Source organism: Sminthopsis crassicaudata, chromosome 4 (genome assembly GCF_048593235.1).
Source record: "Sminthopsis crassicaudata isolate SCR6 chromosome 4, ASM4859323v1, whole genome shotgun sequence".
In the NCBI taxonomy this organism is placed as follows: Eukaryota; Metazoa; Chordata; class Mammalia; order Dasyuromorphia; family Dasyuridae; genus Sminthopsis; species Sminthopsis crassicaudata.
The window spans coordinates 107701879-107721569 of NC_133620.1; the positions used below are offsets into that span (position 1 = coordinate 107701879).

General features: G+C 36.8%; 1 protein-coding gene across 4 annotated transcripts in view; it reads left to right on the forward strand.

Annotated features, from left to right (window-relative positions):
- The window catches only part of DTL (denticleless E3 ubiquitin protein ligase homolog), a 40894-nt gene extending 22865 nt beyond the window's left edge, over positions 1-18029 (forward strand). The window contains exons 12-16 of one of the 4 annotated variants that reach the window (XM_074309101.1): positions 2932-3021; positions 6033-6168; positions 14501-15336; positions 17364-17487; positions 17583-18029. In XM_074309101.1, coding sequence (XP_074165202.1) covers positions 2932-3021; positions 6033-6168; positions 14501-15336; positions 17364-17462 — 1161 coding nt within the window. In that variant the 3' untranslated portion in view covers positions 17463-17487; positions 17583-18029. The remainder of the gene's footprint in view (positions 1-2931; positions 3022-6032; positions 6169-14500; positions 15337-17363; positions 17488-17582) is intronic. The other 3 variants (XM_074309103.1, XM_074309102.1, XM_074309104.1) reach the window with 3 other exon arrangements.
- The last annotated feature ends 1662 nt before the right edge of the window (positions 18030-19691 follow it).

A 19691-nucleotide genomic window follows, 5' to 3' on the forward strand; every position in this document is an offset into this window, starting at 1 on the left:
TATGGTTTTTTTGTTTTGTTTAAAAGATTGTATTTCTAACTCAAGGTTAGACTCTCTTATCTTATCCTTTTTTTTTTTTTTTTTTCCTCCTTCATTTTCCTTTACTGTTTTATCTACATTCCATCTCCCACTTCAGTTTGCCTTATATTGTCTCCCAACTCCACTGAGGGCTTTATTTCTGATATAATTTTTCAGACATTTCTTAGTAATGTTTGAAAAGTTTGTCTTGTAATACCAAGAGTCTTTTTTTCCCTCCTCTGTAGATGTTCAGGGACTTCTTTTTCTCCTTTACAAGAATAATGATAAAATTATTTGACTGGGTTTCTTGTAACCCATTTTCAGGCCATTGTACATGTGTGACTTGTTCTGATTTTCATGGCTGGGTCTCATGTCAGTGTTGATTGACATGGTTTGGGTGATAGGCTTTCCCGCCGGTCTACTCATAATTCAATGTGCAGCCTCTGATATTTGAGACTTTGGCAAGGTTGCTGTTTCTAAAATTGAACCTGCCTCATTGGGTGGTTCAGTTTCTCTTATCCATTGTGAAAAAAGAGAGACATTTTTCAAGGCCAAAACAGTCTCAATCTAAATGAATATGCAGAGCATTCAGTTATCACCCTGTTTGAATGTTCAAAAAAATCAATATTCTCATACGTTTTCAGTGCCCTCAGTAAGACTACAGAAGCAAGAGAAAAGAAATTTTAACTCCTAAGAGTTAAATTGAACTCTTTAACTCTTTAGTTGTTTTGTAAAAAAGCAATAGCAATGGGGCAGCTAGATAATGCAGTGAATAAATAGAGCACCAGCCCTGAAGTCAGGAGGATCTGAATTCAAATCTGGCTTCAGACACTTAACACTTTCTAGCTGTGTGACCCTGGGCAAGTCATTTAACCCTGATTGCCTCAGCAAAACAAACAAAAACATAGCAAAAGAAAACATCCAATTTAAGTAGAAAGTGTCTATGACGCTCTGGTCCAGGCTTATTTTTGTTTTGTGTTTAATGTGAGGTTTTTAGTATTGGTTTTCACTATTTTTTTTCATCTCCCTCCTGACCCCTTTCTGATGAGGCCATTGAATAGTATAGAAGTGGCTATAAATAAATTATTTTGGCACAGTCACTGACTGGTGAAACATTGAGCCTGACACTTTAGGAAGTGTAAATGATCTCATGGCAGGAATAAAGATTAGTCTTGTTTCCAACTGGATAGAGTAAGGAGATTCTGTAGAGAAAGATACTGATCTTATTGCGTCCTCTCAGTGTGAAAAACGATTTGATGAGGGTTACAGTTGAGAATCAGAGTAAGCTACTTCTGGAGTCAGCTGAAGAGCTCCAGAGGTTTGAAATTTTGAATCCCTTACGCCTTGTATAGCTGTTACTATGTTTGGGTTAATCAGAAGTGATGGGGTGGGGGGGAGGCCTCTGAGTTTCCTTCTAACATCTTGCATGTCCCCAAAATATATAACAATAAACTTGTTCCTTGGACATCAAAATGCTGCTTCTTTCAATTTGGAATCATAGTATAAAACATAGTGATTATGCAATTAAGTGCAATAACACAGTTAACAAAATAGTAGCCTATGTTTTCATCAGAGAAAATTGATTCTCAAGTGAAATGGTTCCCAATCCTGTGATCTATTTTCCCCAAAATTCAATGGTCCAGAGCTCTAAGTTGTTAAAAGTAGTTTTTGTTTTAGATTGCCTTCTTTAAAAATTAATTTTATCCTTCTCTTACTCATGAATTTAATATAGTCCTAATCCCTAAAGAAAGACTAAATACTAAGGTATTTATCTAGACATTTTAAACAAAACTATCTGAAGGGATTGGTATTGTTTCCATAGCATTTCAGTCTTTGGCAGGGAGGGTGTTTTTATGGATAACACTCAATGAAAAAGCTCACTTTAATTGTAACAGATATTAGATAATCTATGGACTCCATTCTTTTGCTTTTTGATTCATTGAATAAGTGCAGAAAACATGGAGAGGAGTAAATAAAATTCATTAAAACTCACTAAGTTCCCCCAAAAAACTGAATTGGATAACCTTTCAGATCAGTTTGTTATGGATCACTTTGCCACAAAATGAAAAGGTCTATTAGGTTCACTTAGTCATCATGACAAATATCCCTTTCGTTTATTTATTTAGTTGCTTAGAAAGATAAGAAGCTCAGCCTCTATCCTCTGTGTCTCCTACAAACCTTCCTAGTCATTCTCTAAATTCATGTGCTAATAATAGTGACATAAAGTTGTTTATACTTTTTCCTCCTGATTAATTCTTATGACCTGTACAAAATTAGATAGAATGGGTTTTACTGAAGACATTTCTACTTGGCTAAAAGGAATCCAGGATCAAGACCCTTCCCCCACCAGCTTCCACTTCATAGGATTAAATAAATTTATTTTGAACATAATAAAAACTATCAAATTGGTGTATCCTGAACTGGAGATATGTTTTGGGCACCTTCAACATTTACAGTCAATTTTTTGAATACAGAACAGAATAATTAGGCTATGCAAGATGGAGACCAGATTGACCCTCTGAATTTTCCCATTAAACAGTTCAATTCTGACCAACCTGGAAAGTTCACTAGCTAAGCAAGCTACTCCTGCTCCTGAACTTTACTGAAAGTGTGGAATGTGTGATATCCATTCTGGAAGGATTGGTTTAATGTGAAATAAGTTTATGGGCTCAGACCATATATTCAATCCAGATTAAGAAGATAAATAGCTAATTTCAACTTTTTTCCCTTGGAGCATTATTATTAGAAGGTTACTTGGACAGTTGACCTATAGAGCTTGTGTATTGTTCAAGGAGAAAACTGGATGTTTCAAAGTCTTAAACATCTGTATAATCAATAGCTTCACACTTTTAGAAGATAAAATCTAAATTATTTCTATATTAACTTTGTTTTCTATTTTTGTGGGGAGAATAGATCTCTGAACCTTGGTGTCCTCCAACTTTGCTCCTGGGTCATTCTCAAGAGGTCACATCTGTGTGCTGGTGTCCAACTGATTTTACTAAGGTTTGTAACTATAACTTTGTGTATTTTTTGAGTATTGGCTTAATAATTTTTTAAATTTAGTTTCAGTGTCTCAGCATGAAATAAATCATTCAGAAACCTGGATTGGAATTATTCACACAGATTCTAATTTTACCTACTATTAGAGAAAACTTACCATAAATCTGTGAGTATTAATGAATTCCAAGACTCTTTGGCTCCTCTACTTAAATAAAAATGCCCTAAAAATTATGTGTTAGATCTTTCTGAAAAGAGCAAAATTTACCGACCACTTCTAGAAGTTGTTTCTTTTTTCATTTCACCAAAAATACCTTTTAAGGAATGATTTTCTTCAGATAGAAGCTCTCATTTCCTTTCTCCATTTTTTTTCCCTTTTAAGATACTTTTTGAATTCTTCCAAGGGAACCTTGTGAAATGGAGACCAACTTATATCACCCTTTGAGGCTGCATTTGAAGATGTTTCACTTTTATTATCCTCAGGGTCTGAGATTTGTTTTTCCCTGTCTCCATAAAAGCAATCTGTGACCAGAGCTCTCTTATTTTGTTTTGTTTTTGTTTTTTGCTAATTTTTTAAAGTTGAGGTCTGCTTTTAAGGCAAAGGGGAAGTTGACCCGAGCTTCCTCTACAGGCTACGCAATTTCCTTCTCATGCTGGGTGGTCAGCACCTGCTTATTATGCCAGGGTTCAGGGATTCACTATTTGCCTTCTGTAGTTGTGTTGGCGTTCTCACAGCTAGTCTGCTGATCCACTGGCTTCTGCACCAGGACAGGATAGCCACCACTGCTGTGTTTTGTTTCTGAGCTTTCCTTTTATAGCTGGAACTAAATAAATTGATTTGCCCATTATCATGTAAGGTGATAATAGGACTTGGATTGAAACCAAGATACTCTGTAGACTAAAGTAATCTAATAATCCAGTAATCCAGTAAGGATTAGATAAAATTCATTCTAACATGAACTGTTTATATCATCCTGAAATAATTCTTAATGCAAAGTCATTAGTTTAGGGGTAAACTATTTTTTCTACTCAACTAAATTTAATAATCCTTGTAGTCCTTAAAATTTGGGTTGTTTATAAGACTTAAGACTTAATATAGTATAACTATCTGCCCATCTACAGCTAAATCTTCTACCTGTTACCACTTTTTAGACATCTCTAAAGTACTTCATCCTAACCCTTGAATGAATAGAACTAAGACTACTGGGATTCCAGGCATTTTTTCGCCAGTTATAGTGTCCTAGAGTCCTGGTAGGGAAAGGAAAAAGCTAACCTTTTCTTGGGAGCCAGAGCTTGGGAGGATATGTGAGATTTTTTTCCCCCTTCAGTTACTGAATGAGAGAAATTATATAAACAAATACTCAAGAGCAGCTTTGGCATTGATGGCCAATTGCCATAAGTTCTTCCAGGGCAAACTTTATTTGCCATAAAAGGCCTGGGCACTGGAATGGTCAGATATTTTTAAAGGGGCAAAGGTTATTTTTAACTTCCTTAAGTCTAGGGAGCCAAATGTTTTCCTATTTGTTTTTCTACCTATTGGAAGACAGATCTCAAGGGAATCTGCTCCTTCTGTTCCTTTCTCCTGTTTGTCACATTCTACCAGTCCTGGGCTCTGCTGATGAGTAAGCATTAGAGAATTGGATGGGAGGCAGAAAAGAACTAGCTGCAAATATATTGAACTGGCTTCAAATGATCTGTCGTTTTTTTTGGTGTAGGCGTTTCCTTTATGGACAGATCTCAAGTCTCTTACAGAATAGGAGGTTATTGATGGATACTGTGGCCAAAAAATGTTCCATCACCTTCTACCCAACCTCCAAGTCCAGGTTCAGCTGGTCCTTGGGCAGCGTCGTGTTGCTAATGCTTTTATGTGCTGTTGCTTTTGCAACCTGGAAGGGTTTTCCAGAACTTGTGCTACACTGTCATAGTCTCCAGGAACCCAGGGCTACTTCCATGCCATGAGGTATCAGTGTAGAACTTGAGAAGCAGGAAGATGTAATGAGTGTTGAAGGAAAAAATTTCAAAAGAAGCTATAGAAGAAACTGGATGTCTTAACAAGATTCATATTTATACAAAAGGTGTTAAAAACTTTTTGGAAGACTGATACTAATATGCTTCATGCTATGACTTACACAAGTGAATTGTAATTTAAAAGATTTAGATTAAATTGCAGGAAGAATTTTTTGAACTTTAAACAGAATGAATGAGTGAATGCAGTACATCCAAAGTAGAATATTATAATTTAATAATAAAGTCTTAAAGAACTAGGGAAGAGAAATCATAGATTATCCAATGGAGAAGAACCAGTTATTGTTCTTGCTCGTAAGGCAAAACTAGAAGCAAATGGGAAAAATTGTAGGTGAGGCAGTTTTCTACTTGATATAAAGAAAAACTTTTGAACGCTTAAAACTATCCCAAAGTGATATGAACTGTCTCAAGAAGTAGATTCCTCACTAGTAGATGTTTTTAAATAGAAGTTGAATAGCTATTCATAGGAAATAGCTTAAAAGATTATAGACCTAGATGGCTTCTAAGATCTTTTCTAATCTTGAGAGAAAATGTCTTTCCTCTTCTAAATCAAAAGAAAAGAAGAGCTTATTTTCATCAAGTGGGTTAAGGCATAAATCCACTTGAAAACGGGGAATTGGATCTTAAAACCATCTAAGGACAAGGGATTTTTAATCAAGCAAAATAACTACAATAATGAGTTAGTTTTGAAGTTCTAGCTTGCTTTGTCTTCTTACAAATCTCTTACTCAATTGCAAGACATAGTATGAGTTAAGTCTTTTTAAAAGAAACCACACATGCTGTACTTGATGTCAGGAAGGCCTGGTTCAAATCCTGCCCTTTGATAGTTACTAGCTGTGACTATTTGACTTGAATCTCATTTTGTCTGCAGAATGGGGTAAATAATAATACTTGTGTATATTATACAGGATTGTTATGAGACTCCAGTAAGATAATGTATGTAAAGCTTTTTAAACTTTAAAGCCTATGTAAATGTTGCCTTTCCCTCCCAGATTGCTACATGCTCTGATGATAATACCATGAAGGTTTGGCGTTTGAAGCGTGGCTTGGAAGAAAAACCAGCACTAGACAAACATGCTTTAGTGGGTTGGGCATATCAGAAGAAATTAGAGGAGAGAACTGGCTTAGGTAAGTATTACATTTACTTCATAATTTGTTTGGTGGTTTGATTAGGGGAGATTTGCTTATCTGTTCTTATAGGTAGTTCCATATCAAATTTCATCATGTTTCCACATATGAATGAAAGAATTATCATCTCCCCAACATAAAAATATCTAGTGAGTTAGTGTTCATGTACTGAGTGCTGTACTATATATATCATGAAGATCTAGGGTTTAAGATTCCCTGCCCCAGAAATTACAGTCTCTGGGAGACATATGTGTTATCTTTACTTTAGACAACTGCATTTATAAGTGTGAACATTAAGAAGGTGGTCTTTAAAAAGGACCATAAAACTAGTCTTAAGCACTAGGATTAGGAATATTTTGATAAGGACAGACAACATGTGTTGAAGAAGAGTTTTGCTGCCAGCCAGACCCAGAAAGATCCTGTGATCCTTAGGGTACAGAGGCAAAGTAGTTGGTCATGCTTCTTTGGTGCCATTATATACACTGGTAACTCTGCAACTTTCTGGTGTTGAACTATTTGGAAACACCAAGGCCTTTGGGGCCAAGAACCTTCAGTAGCTATGACTGCTGAGGAGGCGGTAGAACCAGGGAGCAGGTTTTTATGGATGCTCTTGGGCAGTAACTGTAAGAGCTGAGCCAGAAGCAGAGTTAGTATGGGGTGGAGGCGGTGCTGGAAGCAAGGCCAGTGCTCTTGGGCTCTGGGCTAAACCTACCCCCTCCCCCCCAATCCATCTTCTGTATCTCCTACAGGAGGCCTTAATTGCTTCCTTCACAAAGCTTTACATAATTGTAAAGGTCTTTCAAAAGTGAAACAGGAGGGTGTATAACAGGTGTACACTCAATTTCTGATTTAAGGGAATGAGAATTCACTCAATAGTATGTCAGTTGTAAGTAGAGCCAATTAGGACTTAAACCCCAAACTTTTCATCCCCAACAGGTTTCTTGGCATTGTGTGGGGTTTGTGCATCATCACTCTCTAAATGACATTTAATGATTTGTAGAATTGGAGCTTGAAGGGACCTTTTTAAATAATATAGTCCAGCTCTCCTTTTAAAGCAGAGAAAAAAGAGGTGAAGGAGTTGCCCATAGTCATACAATACATAATAGAGCTGATATCTGAATGTGGGTTTCCTAACTCCAAATACAATCACTTTTCATTACAATGTCTTGTCTTTATATACTTTTAACCACCGTTTTGCTATACTGTCCATTTATTAAGACCTGGATTCAAATCCTATAAAGATAGGATTTCTTTACCGCCTCTGTGGCCCTGGGCAAATCATTTAATTTCCCCATCTCTCACCTTTCTTAGCTGTAAAATGATGAGGTTGGACTAGATGGCTTCTGAATCTAATATCTAATAATCTGTGCTTCAAATTGTTTGCTAGAGGGTTAAGAATAAAATCTGCTTACTAATACTTTTATATGATTTTGTATATACTTTCTATTTACTTATCTTTGTACAGATTAGCACATGTTGAATGAAAGTTTCTTGTGGGCAAAAGATAGGTGTCACATCTTTAGATCCCCAAAACCTAGCATAGTGGTTGGCACATATTAAGCATTTAATAAATGTTTTTTGAAGTGAATCTGATTCCTTTATAAAGACATAGTAGAATTATTTCCTTGTAAAAAGTGAGTTCTCTTAACATCTTTTAATGGAGAATTGTCATTCAGGAAGTCTACAAAACAATTGTTCACTCTATGCCAATTGTCCTCCCAGTTCCAGAGCACAGCTTAACAAGGGTCGGTGAATGTGAGGTAACCACTTGGGTAGGTAGAGAGCAAAATATTTTATCCTCTGAAGAACAACCACACTAACTTGAATTTCTTTAGAGCAGGTTTTACAATAGCACTGGGCCAAATCAGTCTGTCTTTTTCCCAACCCCCACACCCTCTTACCCGATTCTGACTCCCCAAAGGAAGAGGAAATATCCTAACCTTATGAACATAACAGGCTTCCTGCTGGCTTGGATACAGAACATGAAACATGTACTTTGAGAGCATCAAAAAATTCAAAATATGAACCACTATTGACTTTTTTCCCCCTTATCTTCTTTTCCTAAAATCAGCAAATCTCAAAGCCCATCCAGCTATTTCAGGAGTCTGGCTGAAATGTTCATCAAATTGTTCTCCTACCCCCTTGCATGGAACAAATGACTCCTCTGTGGCTGTACAGTGATTATTGACCTGTACCGAGGAGCATAGCAAATGAAAACTTTCTTCCCTCCTGAAATAATAAGTGTACCCAGTCTCTAGAACATAACCTCTTACATAACCAGGAACCTCTGTGGACAAGAGTCCCTGCTACTTTTAACTTCTTTTTCCTAAATACTCTGTATATTTGATAAGGTTTTTAGTTGACTTTTTCTATTGATGTAGTGCTATCAATTTGGTTATACCTCATGTCTGGAAAAAGAGGTTTGAGAAGAGGGGAGATGGAGGTTAATTCCTTAGAATGAATGTAAATAGTAGGAATTATAGAAGATTTGGATTAAAATTAATGATAGAGTATCTTAAAGGAAACCTTAGCTTTTTCTTAGAATCTAAGCCTGAAAGTATTTGGATTAAAAAGAACTGCCACTTTTCCTAGAAATAATATGAGGATTTGTGTTCTACAATGCTTAATTGACTTCTTTTGTGACTTCAGGATTTCTGCTTTCCAAAATACTCCTTTCTTTTCATATAAGTTCTCAATACCTAGTAGGAGTTAGAGAGAGAAGGCAGAGAATTGGCAAATGCTTACTCTTAGAAGCATACCTGCTTCTGTAGTGAAAAAGTTTATGGTTCAGGGAAACTTAAGTCTTGTATAATTAGTCCTAATTTAAATGTTTATTTAGAGCAGGAGGAAAAAGTCATGCTTGCATATTAGCCTTCATAAATCCAGTTCTATGTGATTCCAAGTTAGTAATTAATTTGATCCAAGTTCTAGTTCCAAAGCTTTAAAGCTACAATATGAATAGATGTTTTCTGTATGTCATTAAAGATAACACAATTGGAGAGAATCTGAACTCAAGAAAGAAGTTAAACGTTGAATGGGGCATGACTTTTGTAAAGTAGAAGGAGGGAAAGATACATAGAATGTAGAGATTTTTCCAGTGTAACTGCCATACTTCATTCCTGCCACACTTCAGAAATAAATATCAGAATAATAGGACATGCACAGAATTGTCCTGTCAAAACCAGGATTGCATTGCTTTACAGAGAATAGACAGAAACTTGAAAGCACATGTTCTAATATCACTTGGCACTTCCCAGAGGCATGAAGATTGACCTGTGTTCTAGCTTCAGAATAGTCAATGTCCTTTCAAGCACATGAACTCTCGGCGTCAGAACAAGGACCCTCTTTACCTAAAAATTAATACGTTCAAGGAGATTTTTGTTACACTCAGAATTTATCTCCTTTTTACCTTGAGGGCCCTCTATTTTAAAGGGAAAAAAAGTTTGACAAACAGGTTTTGCGGGTTTCCATTATACCTTGTAGATAACATTCTTGAGCAGATTTCTCTGGCTTTTCCCTTGATGCAAATCATCCTGGATCATTTCCATGTGACTAATGCAAAATTTTTATTTGATTCAATAAACATTAAGTATCTACTGTGTGTCAAGCACTTTGCTAGGGCAACAAAGGTTAAAAGAAAAAAAAAAAAAAAAAAACAGCTTCTGCTACCCAAGAGTTTATATTCTAGAGAATACAACATATACGAGAGGTAATGGGTAAAAGAGAGGTAGTTTTAGTCATTTCCAACTCTTTGTGACCCCCGGTTTTTCATTTTCATTTTCTTCAACTCATTTTACAGATGACCTGGAAGTTAGGAAAACCTGGGTTCACCTCTAGCCTCAGACTTGCTAGCTAAATGATCCTAGATAAGACATTTAACCTACTCTCAGTTTTCTCAACTGTAAAACAGGAATAATAATAATAATAGCACATCTCCCAGGGTTATGAAGATCAAATGAGATATTTGTAAAACATAGCACAGTGCCTAGCATATGATAAATACTTAATAAATACTTGTTCCCTTCTGGAAAAAAGGGAAGTTTGGAGAAAGGGTATGTCAAATAAATGGGGAGACAGGAGATACTCAACAGACAGATGATATGGGAAGTTTACAATAGAAATTTGGGTTAGATATATAGATTTGACAGTCTTTAGTATATATCTAATACTTGAACCTTTAGGAGCAGATGTGATAATGGGACAGAGGAATGGCATCTTCTTCTCGGTGATGAACATTCTTATACTTGATCTTATCTATAACATCCCTGGAGCTCTGAATTCTGTAGATCATCCAGATTTCATTCTTCACCATTCTCCTCCCCAAAGTTTCAGCCTAACTCCACCCACTCCTTTCTTTGTACATTGTGGAATACCTATTCTCTAGGCAACAAATTTTCCTTTACCTTAAATCTTTTCCTCTCCCACTCCTTTCATCTATTAACTCTCTCCAAAACCTGGTCGCCTTCTGATGATACCACTTCCCTGGCTACTCTTTCTGGTATTGGCTACGCACTGTCCTCAGTTCCCTGATTGAAGCAGGGAGTTGGAAGACTCCTTGTTTTCCCTTATACCATTCCCAGGTGCTCCTCTACTTTGTTCATCAGAAATCTCCTTTACTTGGAAGTTCATGCTGTTTTGTCTACCATCCCATCAGAATTCTGATAGCTGTTGTTTACAATTCCCTTCCCACCCTCCCTGCTACCCTTCCTCGATGATTTTAATACTTGGGTCACAGTTTTTCTTCCCAACTTCTGCCCTCATACTGGGGGACTTTGGTGTACATATTAATAGTCCCTTTAATAACCTAACCACTCATTTCCTCAGACAATTCCCCTCCCATGAGGTATTTCTCTGCCCTACCCCAGCCACCCACAAAGATGGTCGTATCCTTGATCTTGCCCTCCCCCACAAATGCATTACCTCCATGTACAAAAATTCTGAAGTGCCCTTCTCGAACTATAATTTATGATCATAATCTGTGATACTTTCACTTCCTTAGCCTTTCCTTGCATAAACAACTCTTCATCTGCATTATGATCTCCTGATTTTCTTGAGCCCTGAATTCTCTCCCAGACCATCTCTCCTGAATTGGACATTTTGTCCTCTTCTCCATCTTGACTCCTTGATAAACCAACCAATTCAACTCCATACTGCCCTCTTCTCTGGAATCAGTATATCACCTATTATACCCTGCCAAGTCTCAGCCTTGATTACTTCCATCCATTGTTTTTTCTCCTCCACATGTGCTGCTAAACAAATATGGAGAAAGAAATACTATCATTCTGACTGGGTCCACTACAAATTTATGTTTTACTAGCTCAACTGGGCTCTCCCTACTACTAGGCTATCTTTCAAAACCTCCCTTATCAACTCGCTATCTTACTCTCTACAGTGTCTTTTCCATACCTCCTCCTCTGACCTCTCATGGCTCCCTTTCTCACTCTTTCAACAAAGAACCTTAATTCATATTTTATAGAAAAATATGAGGCCATTTGCTAGGAATTTTATCTTGTCCTTTCTTAAACTCGTATCACTCAGGTACCTTCTGCTACTTTCTCCTTCACTCCTGTCTCATATGATAAAGTGACTTATTCTTTATCAAGGCTAATCCCTACCTGCTCAAGCAATCCCATTCCATCCTGTCACCTTTAACAGATTTTCCCTCCTATTATTAATACTCTTTCAATTATTTTCGATCTCTACTACCTCATTTCATACTATCTACAAACAAGTTGCTGTCTTCCCTATCCTGAAAAGGCCCTCACTTGATTACTGTTTTGCTCATTTGATCCTTCTAAGCTCAATATATCAAAAATGGAAGTCCATGCTTAGAACAATTTCCTTTCACTCCCCACTTATTCTCCCATGTCCTCCTAAAATCCTGTCTTCTACATCAAGCCTTCTTCCTCTTAATTCCAAGTCCTCTTAATTTCATTTGTATTTATCCCGTATGTATTTCTATGCTATTCTCCCTTCCCATTAGATTGGAAGTTTCTTCAGGGCAAGAACTGTCTTTTGGCTCTTTATGTATCCCCAGCACTTAAGAGATAATTGGTACTTAATAAATGTATATTCAAGTAGATAGAGCATGAGCCCTGAAGTCTGAAGGACCTGAGTTCAAATGTGACCTCAAGATACTTAATACTTCCTAGCCCTGGGCAAGTCACTTAACCCCAGTTGCCTCAACAAAACAAACAAATAAATGAATGGATGAATGAATGAATGAATGTGCATTCATTGATAACAGAGAAGAACCGAAGACAGAACCTGAGGAAGCACCCTTATTAAGGGGGCTGGAAATGTGTAATTGTTCACCAAAGGAGACTGGAACCAGAAAAGAACAATGTCACAGAAGTTTAGGGAAGAGAGAAGGGTTGAGGGGAATGGTCAGCAGTCTCAGAAGCTACAAAGAAATGTTATGGTGAAGAACCAAGAGGATGCATCTCCCTTCAGGCTTTGCAGAGATAGGGAATTCTGAGTGTGGAATAGTGAATATGGTACCCACATATGCTCATTGTGTTAGTTCATTTTGCTGAATTGTTCTTTTCTTTCTGTCTTTGTAAAAAAAAAAAAAAAAAAAAAAAAAAGGAAAGAAAGAAAGCTTGATGAGTAGAGAAAAGGCAAGAGGATATTTGAAAATGAATGTTTTTAAAAAAAGACATTAAAAAAATTTTATTGTTTAAAAAAAAAAGATCTTTGGTAATCTTAATAGTTTGAAACCAGTGGTAGAGTTGAAAGTCTCATTTCATGGAGTTAAGAATGAGTGATCGGTGAGAAAAACACAAGAGAAGAAATAAATGGATTGAAGCAAATTCCCGGAGCAAAGACATAAGCACAGGTGTTAACCTTGGCATGGACGAGTCATTTCTTTAAGAGAGAGAAGTAGAAGACAAGATGTAGCAGAACTTAGAGGTTCTCAATGAGAACACAAGATGGATGTTCTTAGGTTTCCCTGAAAGACATCTGCTGATAGAGAGAGGTGGCTAAAGTGGCATTGGGGGTACCAAGACAAGGTAAGGTTTTGAATAGGTATTGTGGAGGGATAAAAGTCAAAGAAGAATTAAAAAGATGGATTACAACAGTGACAGCCCGGTTAAGATTGGAAAATGTGAAATTTGTAGTAGTTCTAATTTTAAATTTCTTACAAGATCATTCAGAAGAGATGTATGTTATTTAAGAACCTTGTGAAATTTAAAATATTTTGTCAATTATTATTATCAGCAGCAGCATCATTATTATTCCATTTTCACTAGCTTAAGAATAAAGAAAGTGGTCACCTAGGATTGAATGTTGACAAAGTATGCATGACTGTAGGATAAGATGGCATGGAACTGGGTTACTTTGTATAATAGCATTCACCTTTGTGAAGCACCTTGTTTACATTTACTCCTTGGAACCTCATTCTCCATTTTACAGATAGGGAAGTAGGTGAGATGGTTATGTGATGTGCCATGGGTACAGAACTAGTCAATTTTTAATATGAATTTAACCTAGATTTTTCTGATTCTAAGTCTAGCGTTCTATTCTGTCACCAGATGGAATAGCTTAATAAGACTGTAAAGGAAGAAACATGAGGCTAGAGCAGATTTGGGAGAACAGGAGATAATGAAGGAATCAAAGGTTATAATGAGGGAGACTACTTTAAAAATAGAGGGAGAGATGGAAGGATGAGAGATAATGATCAGAGCATGATTTCAGAGTTCAAAATCATGAAGTAACATTCCAAGTAGTGTGAAGAACTTAAAGTATGACTATCTCTGTGGGTGGCTGGGATGGAATAAAGTGGTAGGTCATGGGAATTGAGGAGGTTGGTTAATGGGAAGGCCATAGTGTTTGAGAGGATCCTTATATTGAAGTTTCCAAGTATGAAATAAGGGGTTTTGGTGAAAATACCCTGATTTAGGTACTGAAATCCTTGAGAGGAAACAAAGATGACTGGAAGCTGGTAGATTACAGCCATGCAGATCTGGGCCAACATAGAAATAAATGGGTAAATCTCAAAGGACAAGAGATTTCTGAGTGATGGTTGACAAAGGAAGCAAGGAGAAGACTAACTCTACTTCCTGGTCCAAATAATATACTGTATACTGTAAAGACTGAATGTTTTTGATCCCAGGAAATTGTAAATAATTGAGAACATAGGGGATCTTTGTGATATGCTCAATACTAACTTAGTCTTTCATTAGAGCAGTTGATAGAAACCCTTTCCCTATTCCCCTCTCCCGTTTCTATATTGTTCTTAAGTGCAGTGGAATAGGAAAAAACAACTTAGCAGAATCCAGAAAATGTTTCTGGTTTTGGTGTTTGACTTCCATGATTATCTCTTTCTCAGCAGCAATGACAAGCAACCAGATGACTCCTGCCAAAGCTCCCAGAGTCAAGAACAGTCCACTTGTTTCTTCTCCATGGTCAGCAGCTTGTGCTCCAAGTTGTGCTGGAGATCTTCCTCTTCCGTCTAACACCCCTACATCCTCTGTAAAAACCCCTCCTGCTAAGGCTCAGAGCACTCAAAAGGACTCTGCATCTTCCATTTCCCCCAAGCCACCTTCATCTTCCAAGATTTTATTTCAAAACTGGGTGAACAAGACACCCTCTCAGTCTCCATCCAACACTCCACCCCTCTCTGGGAGCCTGATTCTATCTCCCAGGAAAGCCCTCATTCCTGTGAGCCAGACTCTATCCCAAACAATGTCCAACCCTGAAACTGCAGCCCTGACTAGAAATAAAGCTAAGAGGAGGTTGGATTCAAGCTGTCTGGAAAACACAGAGCAGAAGTGTTTAAAGAGTTGCAGCTGTGTCACAGAGCTGGAGGGGAAGGCTAAAAGATCTCATCTGAGTCTGTGCTGCCTGTCAGGGAACCAAGGGACCAGTGGTAAAGATCTTCTGGGACTCACCAAGTTAAATGAAATGGAAAAGGTCAGTGAGAATACTCCAGCTCCATCATCTCCTGCCAGTGTCTATACTTCAGCAGGCTTTGGATCACCATCTTTTTGTTTCAAACCTGGCAGAGGAGGGCCTGAAGTGATAGATAAAGAGAATAGTTCCCCTGAGAGGAAAAATTGGCTATTGGCTATGGGGGAAAAATGGCGGACTGAAAAAGGTGGGATCCGGAGTCCTTCCAGTGGTTCATCTTCTCAAACTAAGAGACAAGATGGAAAGAACTCTCCAGTAAGTCCATCAGGCATCTTAGTTAAAGATGGCAAAAAAAAAAAAAAAAAAAAAAAAAAAATCAACAATTTTCTAAGCTTAAAATGGTGCTGCATATAGATCTTTTGGGGATACAGATTTCTAAGGGAAGGAAAGCCCATTTAACTCTTTTGTTGAACTATTTCCCACAGTTATTGCTGTTCCTTTTTTAATTTAAGGGATTATAACCTTATGATAGCTGATAGGAAAGGGACTTAGTGGCAATCCAGGATAAGAAATGAATTTCAACAATAGTTTAAAAAAAAAAATTACATCAAGGTCTCATGCCCTTAGGAACAAGGTGCAAAGGAATTTATTTTAATAGATTGCTGAGCATCTTATAGAATGAGTATTTGCTATAATCCCTGCTCTGTAGAAATTTAAATACTTTGAAATGTAATATTCATTTTCTACATCTTCTAACAAATACACTAAAGTACTGATCAGAAATTTGTCATCTTATACATAGAACTTTACCAGTTAGGTGTTCTGTTGCTGAAAAAAGGGACTGCTATTTATTGATTACCTTGTCACACTAGTAGCATTCAGCTACTAAGTAATTGGGTCAGTATGAGCAAAAGAAAGCCAGTTCATTAAGTATAAAACATTATTGCAAGCCTTTAGAGATTTTTGCTTACTGAAGAATCTCATGTATTTTATCACAGTTTAAAATTTGTGTGTATTATTTTATAGGAAGGGGCTAGGAGTTAAGTGATTGTAAGAGGCACAGAACCCCTTCTGCTCCCTATTTTCCCTAAGGGGGGGTGGGGTAGGGAGGGGTTTGATGATCAGGCTTTAACGTTGGCAACTTCCTTTCCAGAGAAACTTTTAGCCCACTTGAGTAGTTTATAAGATCCCTTTAATCCTTAAAATCCAAAGAGACTTAACTACTCTTTCAGAGACTCCATAATAATTAGCATTTATATAGTATTTACAGTTTGTAAAATGTTTCCACACACACCATCAATAATAACCTTTAACCTGTAGTTTTGATCTCCCCCCCAAATAGTAAAACTGAGTGAAGTAGAGGTGGTGATGAGTCAAGTCAGAGATAAAAGGAAGAGTTGGAATTAGCATACTCTAGAGTCAAGTTAATTTAGTGTAATATCTACTCTCCCACATGCTCAAGGAAGGTACCTAAGCAATATCCAATTTATGAGTGGGTAGAGTGCCAAAAAATATGATGGTTGGGATTTGGGATATAGTTTTCCTAGATTTTCTGGACTGCCCACAAAAATCTGTTTAACACATTATGATATGACAGTAGCTGACATAGGTTTGCAAATCATTTGGTGCAGACTCTTTCAAATTTTATAGATTGGACTCAGTTTTAAGACAGTTAAGTAATCTACTCAGGGTCACACAACTAGTAAATGTTTGAGATGAGATTTGCACCTAGATTTCTCTTAATTACAATGCTTCATCCATTAGACTATACTTAGTTATAATATTAATAGTATTAGCCTGAAATCTGTTAGCAGAGGGCCATGTGGTACAAGATTGGGAATAAGTTTCCTCTCCATTTCCTGGCCACAAGACAATCTAATTGGAATACATCATGAGTTCATTAAGCCTCTCTGAAGTATTTGTGGGTTTTTTTCTTTTTTTCTTAAATAGGATACTTATTAAAATGATTTGTTTATTGGTAGAATTTCAGCAGTATACTTAAGGGGAGGGAAAAATCAAGCAGCATCAGGAAATCAGATGACAGAGTTGTTGATATAAATCAAATTTGAACATAAGTCATTTTGCAAATCTTCAAGTACAATATAAATGGGGGTTACTATTGTTATTACAACAAACAGGCCAGCCTTAACATGGCATATTGATTCACAGTTTTGCTGGCAAATGCAGTTGTAACTACAAGAGATAATGGTTTCAAGGTATTTAATGCTGAAAATTGACAGAGTAAGTGACCATATCAGTATCAGAGATACCTTGAATTTGCTTTTTCTTAAATTCCTGAGAAGCAGCAGCACCATTTAGACTTTGATGTTTGCCACTTTTAGGTTGCAACTACACCTGGTTCCATGAGGAAGATCTGTACCTACTTTCACCGAAAGTCCCAAGAGGAATACCGTAGTCCTGAGCAATCTAAAGAATTGTAGAACATTCATTCAGAATCTGAATATGGTGAGTTAATGGAGCTTTGCTCCTCTGCAGGAACAATTCATATGACTTAAAACAGTTATATGATAAAACTAACTTTCCCCCCCTTCTTTTTAAAGGAAATACCTCAACGTTGAAAAATCAGCATGAAAAGCTGTGGCCTGGAGGTAACTAGTGCCTGGTTCTATTAGCATAGTGTAAATTCTGCATCTGTAAGGAAATGCAGGATTGTGTTTTTAAAAGTTCCTTTTAAAAAATTAATCATTTTCTATAGAACATATTAGGATAACATTCTCTTTGGAGAAAAGATGTAGCTGTTCTGCAATAATAGCATAGCAACTTCCATAGGCACAGGACCTAGTCATGTAGTTCTCTTCAGTGCTGAATGGCCAAAGAGGCCAGGTGAAGTCCTCTGAAGCTCCGGATCTGCTCAATGTTGTATTCCTTTGTATAGCAAAAATGCATGGCTATTTATGAAGAAATTTTGTAATTTGTTGTAAATATGAAACTTCTATTTGGGTGACTTTTAGTATTACCCAAAAAATTAAATAAATTAATTAAAAAAATGTTTGTTTTTATTTACATAATATTAAGATAGTCTTGGAAAGAAACAGGATTTTTAAATTTTTTTCTAGATTTTGATTGGTAAATTATTATAAGGCTAATAATAATAATAATAACAATTTGGACAATAGAGATAAATAAACTAGATCTGGAAACACAAGAATCCTCCCGGTTCCCCCTTAGAACTGTATCATTTTTGACACATCCTGCTCAAATCTCATCTCTCTGAGCCTCAGTTTCCTCATTTATGAAATGGAGTTCTTTTGCACTACTTATTTGTTGTACAGAAACTACTTTAAATATTTAAAGCACCACAGGAAAGGAGACAGTAAGAAAAGAAGAGCTTGACATTTCTTTCTTTGCTCGATTCCTTATTCATTTAGCAGGGTTGTTTTTTTTTTTTTGTTTTTTTTGTTTTTTGTTTTTTGTTTTGTTTTGTTTTGTTTTGTTTTGATGCTGTTGTAGTATTCCAAGAGCTGGGACACAAAGACAAAATAGTCTCTGTCCTTTAGTAGCTTGTATTCTACTGGAGGGAAAGCATATACTCAGATTGCAAATACAGTTTATATATAGATCAATTTTTGGAGAGTGAAGAAGACACTAACAACTGGGAAGATCAGATCAGCTCTGATAAAGGAGAAAGCTGATTGAGGACAGTGCAATGGCACTAAGGAGGAAGGCAAGAGGAAGATGGAATGTCGAGTTTGAATGTGAAGCAATTGTGGAATAACCCTGGAGAGGTAGGTTGCAGCCAAGTTGTGAAGGGCTTTAAATGACAGAGATTGCCATATTTTATCATAGAGGCGGAGGGAGTCACCATAATCTAACGTTTTTATGTGCCAGAAAACTGTGTAAAGTACTTTATAGATACTTCATTTCATTCTCCAAAGGACTCTGGGAGGAGGGAGGAGGTGCTGCTGTTATCTCCATTTTACAGATGAGGAAACTGAGGTAAACGGCTTGTGACTTGTCCCGGGTCACAAGATGAGGCCAAATTTGAACCTGACTCTACTCCCTGAGTTCTAGCCACTGCCACTTAGTGACCCCCCTTTGGACCCATGGCTGCTGCTGGATCAACAACAATTAAGTGTTCACTTTGCAAATAAATGTTCTAGTGCTTCATGTTTCAGCATATTTACAAAGTAATATATTTCACTGTTGTACCTGTATGGCTTTTATTTATAGTTCAATTTTTTTTCCACTTAATATAAGAAGAATACAAAAATAATAAATTAATCACAAATCTGGATTAGAATGTAGTTGACTATTTAACATTACTGGGGATAGGAGCAATGAACAAACACCCCCTTCCAACTCAGAAAAAAAGATAGTTTTTCAGTCACCTGAAGGCAAGATGCCGAGACTTAGTCAAGTTCTAATTTACTGAATTATATCTTTCTAGTATTCTCTGTACTTAGGAAGTATGATTGTAGGCCAAACTGCTTGCCTGTCACTTCATGCAATTTTCTTCTTCCTGGTTCTCTACCTATAACACCAGCAGGGTGTACCTTGACTCCTAGGTACGGACAAGTTATAACATTTGTAAAAAATGTGTTTAGCAGACATAACTTCTTAATAAACTTAATGACTTACCTTTGAACTGATCTGGAGCCTTCTTTTTATATTATATTTTCAATATGTAATTTGTAGGCATACTTAATTAT